This window comes from Alnus glutinosa, chromosome 13, assembly GCF_958979055.1.
Source record: "Alnus glutinosa chromosome 13, dhAlnGlut1.1, whole genome shotgun sequence".
Classification (NCBI taxonomy): Eukaryota; Viridiplantae; Streptophyta; class Magnoliopsida; order Fagales; family Betulaceae; genus Alnus; species Alnus glutinosa.
Window position 1 is genome coordinate 3,347,938 of NC_084898.1, and position 14,417 is coordinate 3,362,354.

The 14,417-nt window shown below is 33.0% G+C and overlaps 1 protein-coding gene across 1 annotated transcript; it reads right to left on the reverse strand.

The window, feature by feature from the left end:
* Window positions 1-5,377: 5,377 nt before the first annotated feature.
* Window positions 5,378-10,226, reverse strand: LOC133854750 (uncharacterized). The gene is made up of 3 exons (XM_062291018.1): window positions 9,173-10,226; window positions 6,667-6,790; window positions 5,378-6,084 (listed from the first exon to the last, which is right to left on the reverse strand). The coding sequence occupies exons 1-3, from the start codon at window positions 9,953-9,955 to the stop codon at window positions 5,558-5,560; spliced, it is 1,434 nt and encodes a 477-aa protein (XP_062147002.1). The 5' UTR covers window positions 9,956-10,226; the 3' UTR covers window positions 5,378-5,557.
* Between the last annotated feature and the right edge of the window lie 4,191 nt (window positions 10,227-14,417).

Sequence of the window (14,417 nt, forward strand, 5' to 3'; positions counted from 1 at the left end):
TAAAATTTGAAAAAGTGGGATAAAATTTAAGTAGAATTTGAATTTTAAAAAACAGTATTTTAAAAATATTTAAAAAATAAATTTCATCCAAACATGCTCTTACGTTTTCAAATTGCAGATAATTAGGATAAATATATTAGTTTTTAAAAATGTACGATTTTAGAAATGATAGAATTATTTTACAAATTAATTTTTTTTTCTTCTAATTTAATCTCTAAAATTGACATATGATTCTTAATATGTGAGAAATACATAAAAAATAATAATTTAATAGCGTTTACTTCTCATATTTTTTATTAATATAATTAGTAAAAAAAAAAAAACATGTATTTCTCATATGTTTAAGAAACATATGTGACTTTTAGGAGTAAATCTAAATATACATTAGCTATCCATCAAAAAATAAGGTAACTTTTAAAATCACCATTTGATCAATCACACGCCAAATAGTAATTTTAAAAGCTACTTCATTTTTTTTATGGACACTTGATGAACAGCTAATATACATTTAAACGTGTTTAATTGGGTCTGGTAGGTCAACGCGCGGGTTGACCCGCCAGACACGATTATAGTCGTGTCATAATCAGGTTGACTCGATTATGACCCGAACTCGATTATCCCAAACCCTATATTTTTCGTATCGTGTTCATGTCGAGTTTACAAGTCGTGTCAAAAATTGTCAACCCTTTATTCACACGCTCAATAGTAATTTAAAAAGCCACCTTATTTTTTTATAGTAATTTGATGAACAGTAAATGTACATTTAAAATTACTCGACTTTTAGAGATGACGTGTTTTTAAAATTGTACAAACAATACTCTTTTACAAATTTTACCAAATCACTACTTTACTGTATTTTTAATTACGTTTTAAAATATTTATTTTTTAAACCGCTAAGCCAAACTCACACGGCAGCCAGAAGTTTGGTAGAATTTAACTGCTGCTACACCTATGAGTAATGAGTTTAGTTATGAGTTAGGGACCATAAAAGTTATCTTTTATGGACTCATTGTCATTTAGACTTGTACATGCACATAATGACTTTTAAATTAACTCTATTAATTAATATACACTGCATTAGGATTTTTTTAGGGTAAACTCATGATGAAGTCCTTAATTTGTTTTTTTTTTTTTTAATTTATATGATAGAGGTGGCAAATGTGAACAATCTATTTTTAAAAAATGCTTATGATTTTAAGTATGTCACTATCAAACTACAAAAAAAAAAAAAAAAAAAAAAACTAGAAGTATAAAAAAAATAATTCTTTTATTGATTTTTTTATCTTTTAAGATGGTTGAAAATATTGACACCATTACAATTATATATAATCATCACTTCCCTTTTCATTACGACTTCATTAAGATTAGCATATATTATCTACAAATCGGTTCACATTAATAATTATTTTTCTTTGTTTATTCTCTCTTAACAAATTTTTTTAATCCTTTTATTTCTTTACTTTACTTTTTTTTTTTTAACGAATTTCATTCATATTAATAAAACCATAGCAACAGCTAAGGTTCAGACATAGGAACTACAAGTTCCCTAATTACAATATCATAGATCTAAGAAATAATTTATTCCATCCAGATTTTGTCTACAATATGAGTAACAGTCTCTCGTGCTAAATTATGAGTTGCCGAATTAGCCTCCCGCTTGATGTGGCCTAAACTTGCCGTTCGAAAATACCTCATACCAAACTTGATACCCTCCACTAGATGTCCATATCTACTCATGTTAGGCACATCTGTCGCGTAGTCTCTAACAATTTGTAGGGCATCTCCCTCGAAACAAATGTCATAGAAGCTCAGATCCTGGCAAAATATTACTGCTTGTAGCCGTCCATGTTGTATTTGTTACAAACATTATTTCTTTTTTGAAGTATTTAAAACATATTACCATTTCTCAAAATGTTTATCAGTTTTTATGAAGAAGAAAAATCAATTTTAATAATTTGGTTTTAAAGTGTTTTGACTATTTATTTTTTTATTCTTAAAGAATTATGACAGTTAGTCATAAAATCTCAAAATATAACCGTTGGGTGTTTACAAATTATTAAAGCTTGCTTTAACCATTTGGTCATTAAGATGCATTAACATTTTAAACGGTTTTTTTTACTATTAATATTTTAAACGTTTTTTTACCGTTGGTGATTAAAACTCTTGTCTTGGTCATTAAAGAGAAAGAAAAAACTGATGCTTATTTTGTTGATCATCAAATCATTTTAACCTATGGTTTTAGTGGCTTTAAGAAAAGGAAAAAATTGATGGTCAACTTTTCTTATATATATTAAGTTCCCAATGAGCATTTGAGACAGGGACGGAGGGAGGGGGGGACTGGCAGGGGCCATGCGCCCCCCCCATGCCTCAATTTCCTAACAAAAAAAAAATTATTAGGTGGAATTTTTTTTTTTCTAAAAAATTAAAAAATATAAGGTAAAAAAAAAAAAAAATTTAGCTTATTTGGCCCCTATCAATTTTTTTTGTTGCCATTGGCCCCTGCCCATAAGAACTTCTTGCTCCCTCCCTGATTTGAGAACTTACTTCTTCTTTGGCTTCCAATATATTTTATAGCGTGTAATTTATTCCAAAGTGAATTTGTTTTAAGCCAATAAGCTATTTGTTATATTAATATTGTTTCTACAAGAAAAAATATTCTGAAGTCCCCCATCAAAGGGTTGTTTTATTTGATCTTCGTTATTGGAAGTGTGTCATTAACAAAGATAGACGCTATAGTCTAATCCTGGGAGGTTGCGTGTCAAGAGATCCGATCACATCGAGTTGTACACTCCAGGAGGCACAAATCAATCTTTAAGGACAACATTGTTCTTGCGTGATTCTATAGCATTGTGAGATATTTCTTTAATTTAATTTTAATCTCTTGTACAATATTTATTTTATTATTATTATTATTTTGGATCAATACGGTTTAGTATTAACAATAATTTTTCAACCAATTATTTGTTTAACAATTATTTATTTAATTGTTAATTTTCATATTGATATTATTTTATTTCAATAAAAACTTTATGGACCATCCAAAATTATTTCCAACGGTCCATACCTCAGCCAAAGTGGAGCCGGCCACTAGAGTATGTGTGGTATTACGAGCAGCCAAAACATGACTTTTCCCATCTCGAACAATGATGCCTACGCAAACTTGACAACAAATATTTTTTCTTTCTATTTTTTTAAAAAATAAAAAAATAAATTCAAGCAAAAAATATCAAAATTTTGACAACAAAAAAATAAGGATTGTACGTACCTACCTTTATATTCCAAAAAAAAAAAAAAAAAAAATTACTAAAAAAAATATCCCGTACAAGCCGGCACGAGATATCGGCACAAGTTGCTGCGCGTATCGCCCGCGAGTAGGTAAGATCCGTCCAGTTGGACTTATTCTCTTCAAGCACGACGTGTCAACGTTAACGCGGCAGAGTGGGCCCCAGTTTGGCATCTGAGGAAGTGGAACAAGGAAATTATCAATTGCCAGCTACTTCCAGGGCCAAGATTTCTACTTCAAACTTCAAAGGGAAGGAAGATTATCGTTGACTCTTCTTCTTTGTACCAAAACCCAAAAAAGAAAAAGTACTTTAAATCTTTTTTTTTTTTTTTTTTATTAAAAAAAAAGAAAAGAAAAAGCAATCAAAAAAAGGCTATTGATAGTGTTGTCGCATGTGGGAACTAAAGGAAAGAGATATGGTATTGTATGGATTACGATTTTGAAATTTTATTATATTTTAATATTTATCATACTATTTTATACCTTAAACAAATTAGTTAAATATATTTTTTCTTTTAAAAAAAAAAAAAGAAGAAGAAAAATCAGTGTGCTTTGTGTTTTTATCAAAGAGTTTCATTGTTTTTCAAAAGTGACCGAAATGATCATGTGCTTTCATCCTTTATGGTTTTAAACATTTAATTTTATTTATATTCTCGTTTTATTTTTTATCGGCTTAAATTTATAGAATAAGTGGTAATTTAATATGGTATAAGAGCCAAAGATATTGAGTTTAAACATTGTCTCCATCAATTCACATATCATTTCAATTAAATATTTTATGAATTGAATATAATTAATTAAAGAAGAGTTTGAGCCAACAAGTCAAAGAGAGTGCTAAAATATTAATTAAAATATTAAATTTAACATTTTTTATCGGTCCAAACTTTTAAGATAAGTGCTAATTTAACAATATTGGGGGTCGTCGCAATCCATCCTCTTCCACTCTTTACCGACCCCCCTCAATTTAAGGCATTTGGATCCTCTCCGGTTCAAATGAATCGGAGGGAATCCAATTAGTATATTTTTAGGCTCAAATTTGTTCATAAAAAATGTGAATGAACAAATTTTTGAACCAGGGAGAATCCTTGTCCTAGTTTAAGGATGCACTCAAACTGTTTGCAGTCCAAAATGGTTTTGACTAGACATACCTGCATAAAGAGAGAGAAAACGGACACCTGCCTTTTGTAAATAACAAAAATGTGTGGTTAGAGAATGAGTAATAATTCACTACCACTTAAATATACAACTTTTCACCACCTTTCCATATAAGCAAGATGGTGAAAAATTGTATATTTAAGTCGCATTGAATCATTATTCGTTAGAGAATACGTGCATCTTAGAGTAATGACAACAAGTATTTACAGATCAAGACTTTGTTTGACGCGCATAATTACGGCACTCACTACCATAACAAAAGGGTAACAATCAAGTGGGCTGCACACCGATACGTGAAGAGCTTTTGGGACCAACTTGATTGGAAAGCTAGTGCATTGAATAAACAGAGAGAATGTCATTGGATATATTAAGTGAGAGGCAAGGTGAGTAGTACAAACACGCAAGGGATTTTGGGCTTCTAAGTCAACATTGGGAGCCCAAAGCCTGATCACTAGGATTGTAGATTTGGGCTGCCAAAGCCCAACTCAGGGACTTTGGACTGTTTTCCAATTTTAGAATGAATATCAAGAGACAATTTTTTTATTTTTTATTTTTTTTAATTTTTTATTGAAGTTGTGGAATTTTTGAATTATAGCATCAAATTAGCATTGCTTTTCTATGCTATTGTTAAAATTAATGTTGGCCTATGATCGATGAATTTAATCATTTAAATTAATATTTTAATATTATTTTTTACATATTAACTTAAATTTTCATTCAACAAATGAGATCTAATACGTAGAATACTTAAATGAAATTGAAATAAACTATGAAGTCAGACTTTAAACTCATGATCTATTTTATAATACCATGTTAAATTAATAATTATTTGAAAAATGTAGTACTATTTTATAATATATTTTATAAATTAATATATGTTATCCCAATATTTGCACAAATCTCGAGATTTATAAACGTGAATCATAAATTTAAAAGAGCTCTTGTCAACCTACTTGTTTAAATAGATAAGCAAATGACTTGAAATTTGTTCAAGTAGATGAATTCCGTAGAACTTTTCTTACATTTACTTGCTGAACCGTTAACGATCCAAACATCATAATTGCTAAGAATCTCTATCTCAAATCTTAGCAAAAAAGAAAAAAAAACAGTTTTCTATGATCAAAATAGGTCATCTAACAGCTCGTCAAGCAAAGAAGTCCAAACCTCAACCTCAACATCCAATGCCACCTCTTCTTTTTCTTCAACCAATATCCTCCACTTCCCACCCTTCTCCATGTCCCTAACGTACACTTTTCTTGCATCCTGCACCTCCCATCTCAGAAACAATTCTTGTGAATTCCCGGCAAGCCAATCTTCTGCAGGCTTCGACAACGACTCATATTGCCGATGCTCAAATTCATCATTTTCTTCAACTCTCTCTCTAAAGAAATCGAACAACAGGTTCTCTGCAGTGAATTTAGTTCCATGTCGTGAGCTCTTTGTTTTGACGAGGTTAAGTAGTTCTTGAGCCTTCTGCTCTAGAGTTTGGTTCTCCTGGCTGGACATTGAACAAGGTTGCATGGGGGTTTGAGGATCAGCTTCATGGTCGAGCTCAGTCAGTGCAATGCGTTTTTCTAAGTCCACTGGTTCTAGTTGAGCGAGACACTCAAACCGCCGGATCTTGTGCATAAGCTTTTTCTTCGTGCCTGCCCATAACACATCACATTTCTGTCAGATAATCGGTGATTTAACAGTATCAGTCGGGATGTCTTAAATTTGAACCTCGGCTTCGTTTGTTAATAATAAATGATTAAATTCATCATTTCTTAACCGCTTAAAGTTTTGAATAAGCGATGATTTAAGACTATAGATCATCGAAAAATCAATGAAACATAATGGTCATCTGATTCCAACTAAATAGTTATACAATGTGTAAACTTTTCATTTTCTTTCAATTATTATATTGTTTATGAGTTATAAGGTTAGAAAATACATTTTTATTTCATAATGATTACGTGACAGTCTCACCCAATTTTTCTATATATATTTTTTTAAAAGGGATGATTCAAAAGTTGATTAAAACTACCACATCAGTATTGTTTAAGGTTCTAACTCATGACTTTTGCTATAATACTATATTAAATTATCATTTATTTTGAAAGTTTAAGCTGATAAAAAATAATAGACTTAATCATTTAAATTAATCAGAAGAACAATTTCTTTTGAAAATTTCAAATGTCTACTTGCATTTGTGTCACACATTCACATATAGAGGGACATAGATATACCTTCTAAATGGGCAAGTTTAGTCTCAAAAGGTGAGCTAATCTCTTCATCATCATCATCTTCAAATGGGCAATCCAGCACAGACACTGGACTGAGTTGTTCCTTCTCCTCTTCATTTGGCCATTCCTGTTATGATTCACAATTAATGTCAATTTAATCAAAATATCGTCTTAATTAAAATATTTCAGCAAAAGAGATGTCCTACTAAACTAAGATCTATTTTTGTTATAAAAGAAATGTCATGAACAGCAATGGGATTAATTTATAAGGTTGCTTCTTTTTTTAAGATAATATAAACCCTACAATGGGATTTATAGTACTGATATGAAAATTGGTCTTTGTTTTTGTTTTTTCTGAGCATGTAACTATATCATATTGTCACCCCAATGTGTTAATCATGTATCTTTAATTTGATCTAATTTCTTCCCCCAAAATCAAATGAATTTTTCCATCTAAATATGAGTTCAACTCAAGGAATTTAAAAATTGACACAAAAGATAGGCCGCCCAATCGCAGTAGAAGAATTTCCTCCAACCTAATATATTAAAAAATGCAAGTAAAAATAAAATGTTCTATTAAAAGCGTGTAAAATAATTACATGCATTCTGGATATATATGAGTTAATACATTGGATTGAAAGATCACTCTGAGTTCCTAACCCGATTTTGAGCAGGGAAAAATTGAATTTAATCTCTAAATTCTCATGCGATTTCAATTTAGTACTTTTCGGGTTTTAAATTTCAACAATTCGGTGATCAATTAAGTTTTTATTTAATTTAAAATTGTTCATTTTATCAACCTATCGTCAAATTAATTAATGGTATGTCAGAACAGACCAATCTATTAATGTCTACATAGTTCTTGTTTGATACGCTACATATAATTATGTTTTGTATGTATAACCCAAAATGGACTAATTTGGTCCGGTCGACTCCACAATTATGACATCTGTCCAATAAATATATTTTAGTAAATAATTACACCTCAAATCTTAGTTAACCTAATTTTAAAGATTTTGACTTGATTGGACTCAAAATATTATTAAAGTCCATTTTTACCGTATTTTATTTATTTATTTATTAAAAAAATAATAATTTAAATTGAAAAATACAAGTACAAATAATAATTAAATTGCGTATAGAACAGAGAACATTAATTAATACTAGGGTCAGTTAGTTAGATATACCCCAAAACAGGAAGGCCACCAAAAAGCCCCACGTCAAACGACTCCTTTGGTCACCGACAGTGGAAAATAAGAAGTGTCAACGTAATCCCAAAACTGCCCTACTAGAACCCAACAACCGCTAGCTTCTTTTAGATCACAAGAGCCGAGGACTTTATCGTAAATCTGTCACAGAGTAGTCCGTGCGAGTTTAAACGCCGTGGATCCCGCAAATAGACAACACGTAGCGGGATCGTAGGCCTCGTAACACTCGACGGTGTTTAATTCCATAGATCCCAGTCGTACCGTGTCCAATTCCCCACACGTGAACGTCATGCAATTGCAACCCCATCTCCAGCTGTTATTTCCCTCTTCCCGCCGACCAACAATTTTCAAAATTCCTACCGCGTCCCTCTCTAGTCCGACACACGTGTGGTCCTCCAAATAATTGTAGGGTTATATGCCCACTAAAAATCGGAATCTTTCACAATTATGAGTTCGAATTTTAAACTGCTCGTAGTAGTTAAGCCTCACATTTGCTTTCCTTAGAAGAAACTACGGGAAATTTTTCTAATACAAAGTGCGTAATTTTCAAAACTCGATTTAGGACGTGTTTATGATTGCAATTTTGTAAGACAGAAAGTGTGATTTTAATCAACTTGTAAAAAAAAAAAAATGAATCGTTTGAGATTTTCGTTTTAAAAAAATTGTGATTTAAAAACGTAGAAAATCTGTTTTTCAAATCGCAGGCAACATGATTTTTTTTAAAAACGTGAAATTTTAAAGGCTAACATACGATTTTCGGCCAAAATTTCATTTTGTCAAACGCTTAATTACATTTTTAAAAATCATTTTTTTTAAATTACACATTTTAAAATCGTTCTTCTTAAATCTAAAATTCAATCATACCCTTAAAACTCCTTATTAAGATTAGTGTAAATTTTTGATGTAACTGATATATAGTTTATGTAATATTAAAGTAGGTGACGTAAGTTTGAACCTAATTCCATGTTATATATAAATTCTAAGCAAAAATTGTAATAGAATCTTATATATAATAATAATAATAATAATAAAAGATAAAAAGATAAAAGCAAACCAATCAGAGAAATATAAAAATTTGACTTACCACTTGGAACTCCTTAAAATTCATAATTCTATTTAAAAGGTTGATTAAGATTAGTTTATATTTTTAATAGTTAAATAAATAATGATAAATGAGGGTGAAAAAATTAGTATTACCCTTTTTAAAACATCCAATTTTGTAGAAAGAGCGAGCCAATCAGAGAAGCGAGGCTCACCAACAGACAAACACACGCAAAGTACCGAATAAAAAAAGCGCTTACCTTTGTGTTAGCTCCGGAGTAGGTGGCGGTGGTTGCCGCTAAGACGGAATCCTCACCGACTGTTTCGCCTACCTTCTTGTCCGGTAAATTCGTTTTACCCTCCACGGCGTCGTTTTCGGTGGAACTCACGGAATTACCGCTCGAGGACCGTAAAATCTCCGAAGTAAAAAACTCGCTCTCGGCCCAACTGCCGCTGTGACTGCTGGTGCTCGTTGAAGCTTTGATGTGATGAGCGACCTGATCGGACGGTTTGTCTCGCTCGTTGAGAATCTCGCGGCACAATGTACACCGTCCGATATCGCTCTCTGTGTTGTCGGCTTTCCTCCAGAAGCTCTTTCTGGAAAAGAGCTTCCGCGAAAGGCTTCGAGGTAGAAGCCCTTTCAGAGCTCCGTTTCGTGCGGACGTCGACGGAGACTTAACGAAATCATGAAACGGAAGTTGCTTCTTGACGGCGTTGATGACAGCCTGCGAAGCTCTTTGCAAGGCTGAGATGGTAGTGGAGGCAACCGCCCTCGAACGGGTTCGACGGAGAAAACGATGCTGTTTCGTGCCTGTCGTTGGTAATATTGGTGAGCCTCTCGCTTTGAGATCGAGCTCCAGGAGGAATCGGACGGTGGTGCAGCACTGTCGCCGCGGAAACGATTTGAAGCCATTGGATGAGCAGGAGCTGAGGATATCGTCCCGGAGATAATCCTTGAGCATCAACGGCTTCCGTTGAATCACGGCGGGCTTTCTGATCAGCTTCTGATCATGATCACCAGAGGGAGTACTGATCGAAGCCATTGGTTTAATTGGTCAATGAAAAAAGAAAAGCTGAGAGACAGAGATAGCGAAAAAAGCTGCGGTGTGTATAAAGTGTAAAGCAGTCACAGAGGTTCCATAAATTCACCTTCTGAGAGAGAAAGAAGAGGGTGGAGATCTCAAGGTGAAGGGGAAAAATTACCCATTGGGGAAGAAGGTAGAGTCTGTAGAGAGCAGAGTGAAGGAGTTGGGAGAGAGGCAGATAGATCGGAATAAACAGAAGAAGAAGAAGAAGAAGAAGAAGAAGAAGCTTTTTGTGGGTGATTTTTGAATGTTTTTAATGTTTGGAGTTTGAACTTTACTGGCTACGAGTATTAATATTTACACGTAAAATTTATAACGATGTATTTTATTATTTAATTATTTTAATTAAAGGTTTTGGACTGGAGTGAGACCAGTAGTTGACCTTCCTTTATTACTGGACAAGCTGTGCTATTTTTTCTCATAAAATCCATGCAGACTGTCCACACTTCACGCACTTGGCCACGTGTGCATGTCCTTACTGTTACAAATCTACTGCAGCAATTTTGGCTCGTAATTTCTGAAGATTTAGGATGGTGGAATTTCGGAACATTTTTTTAGTGTTATTTTGGAGTTTTATTTTGAAAAAAAAAAATCAAGTTATAATTTTTTATTATTATTAAAAATAAGATGCTATATAGTGACGGAGGGAGAGGGGACGGCAAGGTTGAATTTCTTAAAAAAAAAAAAATAGAAGGTTGAATTTTTTTTAAAAATAAAAATAAAAATATAAGATAAAAAATTAAAAATTTAGCCTATTAACCCCTGTCCATAAATTTTTTTTGCTATGTTAATATAAAAAGACACTTAAAAAAAACTCTAGCATTTCTCTTTTAAGAAATGGTGTGAGACTAAAAGCATGCATTGATAAATTCTTTTGTTCGAGAGCGAGTAACAATTTACAAGTAAAGAGAAAGTAATATATATATATATATATATATATATATAGAGAGAGAGAGAGAGAGAGAGAGAGAGAGGGTTGAAAGGCAAAGCTGAAATTTCAGTGCACTAAATAGGTTTCGTAAAAGGGATTGGGATTGTAGCCCATAACAATGGACCACTATTGGTGTAAGAATCCGTCCTTACATTAATTGAAGTGCATAAACGAGCCAGTTAATATTAGATGGAAAATGCTACAAGAATTTAAATTTTTATAAATGAAGTTTTAGTAAGATGATATGAAACTTATTTATTAGTATTTGTAGTATTGTTCAATGAATAAACTTCACATCGATCAATTAGTATGACTCAATTTTTAAAAGTTTAAATATATGTAACATTTTTATAGATGGTTGATTTTTACAACTGTTGTAAAAACGGAAAAACAATATATTACATAAAGGGAGGATTGATCAATGAGGTACAAGAACTCAAATTCGATTAATATTTGAACTACGAATCTTAAAATTAACCAAAGATTCCTCATCTAAATTTGAGTGATTGCGACTAACTCAAAATTATTTGAGATGCACTACAAAAAAAAATGACTTTTTGAGCCGTTTTTGTTAGAGCACTTTTAACAAAACGGCTCTAATTAAAGCAGTTTTTGTTAAAGCGGCTCTAATTAATTTTGGGCCGTTTTAGTAAAAACGGCTCTAATTATAACTATTTTAGTTACAACAGGCCAAATTAGTTTAAGCCGTTTTAACAAAAGCGGCTCTAATTAGAGGCGTTTTAACAAAACGGTTCGAAATGGAGTCGTTTTGATCAAAACGGCTCTAATTGCAGCCGTTTAAACAAAAAAAAAAAAAAAAGAAAAAGAAAAAAAAAAAGGTCTCAAATTAGAGCCGTTTAAAAAAGAAAAAGAAAAAAGAAAGTCTCATATTGATCATACCACTATCGATCACATGATCGTACCACGATCCATCACACTGATCGTACCACGATCCATCACATTTATTTATTTTTTCGTTTGTATAGTGTGTTGTGCAAGAATCACTTTCCCATTAGAGTAGCGGGATTGCTTTTCAAATGATGGAGAGGGAGAGAAGAATATAATTGTTTAACTAAATATTATTTTTAATTTAAAAAAAATAAAAAATAAAAAGTCTTCAGCTGGTTTAAGGTTTGCATTCTTTGAGAGATGTCTGTAATAACTAATAATGGTATCTTCATGGACTTCAGGCGATGAAAAAGTCTTTATGGCCTTATGCCCAGCTATTTGACCCCAAATATCACAAGGCAAATATCATTAAAAAAAAAAAAAAATTGTTTAAGATAAAACGAAAAAAAAAGGAGAAAATTGTGAGTCTCTCAGTGAACCTCTCTCTCTCGCTCTACACTTCGCCTCTCTTTTTTTGACTCATTCTTGCAGACTACTTTCACAGCCCAAAAGTCGCTGAATTATCACAGGTAAAAGAAGATGATTGAAGTTTAAACTATATAATCTTTATTTATCATGTCTGGTCTGTTTGATCTCCAAGAAAATGTTAGAATGGTGTAAGTTTTCTATGTAGTGCTGAGTATGTATGTATGTATGGGATATTAATTGAACTAGTGGGCTGTTTTTTTTTTGAACATAAAGCTCGACTTCTTCATAGATAGAATAAAAACTGATCCCAACATTACAACAAAATTAGGATCTAAGGACTTGAAAGTCCCTAGTAATAGTCTCCAAAATACAAGGAGGAATTTCTTCTTACCAAACATCATCAACAACATTAGTAATCGCAGTTCTAGCTAGAATATGAGCAGCTTCATTGAGACCTCTGGCTACATGGACAAAAGAATATGTTCTGAAAAAACTCACCTCATTTCGAATGCCTTCAACCAAATGACCAACGCTCGATAGAAAAGGTGGATTAGAATTCACCTCCTTAATAACATTCAGTGCATCGCCTTCAAAAATCACTTCAAAAAAACCTACCTCCTTACTAAAAGATACTGCATATGTTGCTGCCAGCATTTCTGCTGTATGAGGATCAGTGAATATATGGATAGAAAAACATTTAGCACCCAATAGGAAACCCATTGAGTCCCTTGCCAGTGTTGCCACCACACCAATCCCCACCATTCCTTTCTCTTGATTTAAAGCAGCATCAAAATTAATTTTAACAATACCTGAAGGTGGATAAGTCTAGGAGCCCGTATTAGAAACTACACATCTCACCGGTTCAACCGCAGATTCTTCCCCACTATTATTATCAATAAAATCAGCAGCCGCTGTCACCACTTCTCAGTAAATCTAGTTTGGATGTTCATTTTTACCTTCAAACAACATTGCATTTCTTCTAAACCAAATTCTTCTGGCAAGGACAGCAAAAATAGCCATTTGCTCAACTTCAAACCGGCTACAACACTCCATAAAAATCTCCATGAAAGTAAAATCAATGAAAGCACATTTCTGGAATGGAGACTGACCCACACTCCACACATCATGTGCTGCAATACAATACCATAAAGCATGGGAAATAGTTTCCATCTCACCAAGACATCATGGACAACTCCCATCATCAACTATCCTCCTTTTGAGAAGGTTTTGCTTTGTAGGTAAAATATTATTAAAACTTCTCCACATAAAAATTTTAAAAGCATTAGGTACTTTGAGATTTCATAAAGACTTCCATACCTCAGGCTCCTTAACAACTGTGGATGATTGCCCTCTTGACCGATCTTGTAACTCCATCCCAAGGTGATAAGCGCTTCGTACAAAAAAACTTCCATTCTTGGTGCCTTGCCATATCAGTCGATTAGGTGGTAAAAATGGGCTAATAGGCATATTTGTTATTATTACCTTCACCTCCTCAAGTTGAAAGAGTACATGTAAAAGGGAAATATCCCACATCTTTGTATCCCTATTAATGAGCATAGCCACCCATGAATCCTCCATTTGTGGAATAGGGACGGACTGGATCTTATATGTAGTAAGGGTAGGTAGCCACCTGTCCCTCCAAATTTGAATCTTTGTACCATCTTCAACCCTCCATAAAATACCCTGCTGCAAAAGCTCCCTAGCTGAGAGAATACTCCTCCAAATTTTAACTAGTGGGCTGTTTTAGTTGGCCTTATATAATTGAATCTGGCCATTTAATTATATAGTTATATATCCTAATCGATTAGAAAAAAATAGCTATCCCAATTAATATGATGACAGGCAAGAGAGGGAGCCAGTTTGAGAAGTTATTAATTTCCATCAAGCAATATATAATACGAATTATCTTTTTATTTGGTCTCATTAATTGCTCACTGGGCCGGTTCTCCATTCCCTCCCGGTCACCAATATTGTCACACATACGGCCCGCACGAAATTCTTTTGAAAAAAACATATGTATGTAAATGGAGTGCGTTTTAAGTCTGAATCCAAAACTTAAGTTGTTATTAATAGGGGGCGGGCCGGATTTCCATGTTTTCTATAACCCGCTCCACAGTGAACGGGTTTGAAACTCAAGATCCGCAACCTGTATAGTGAATGGTCAACCCGCTG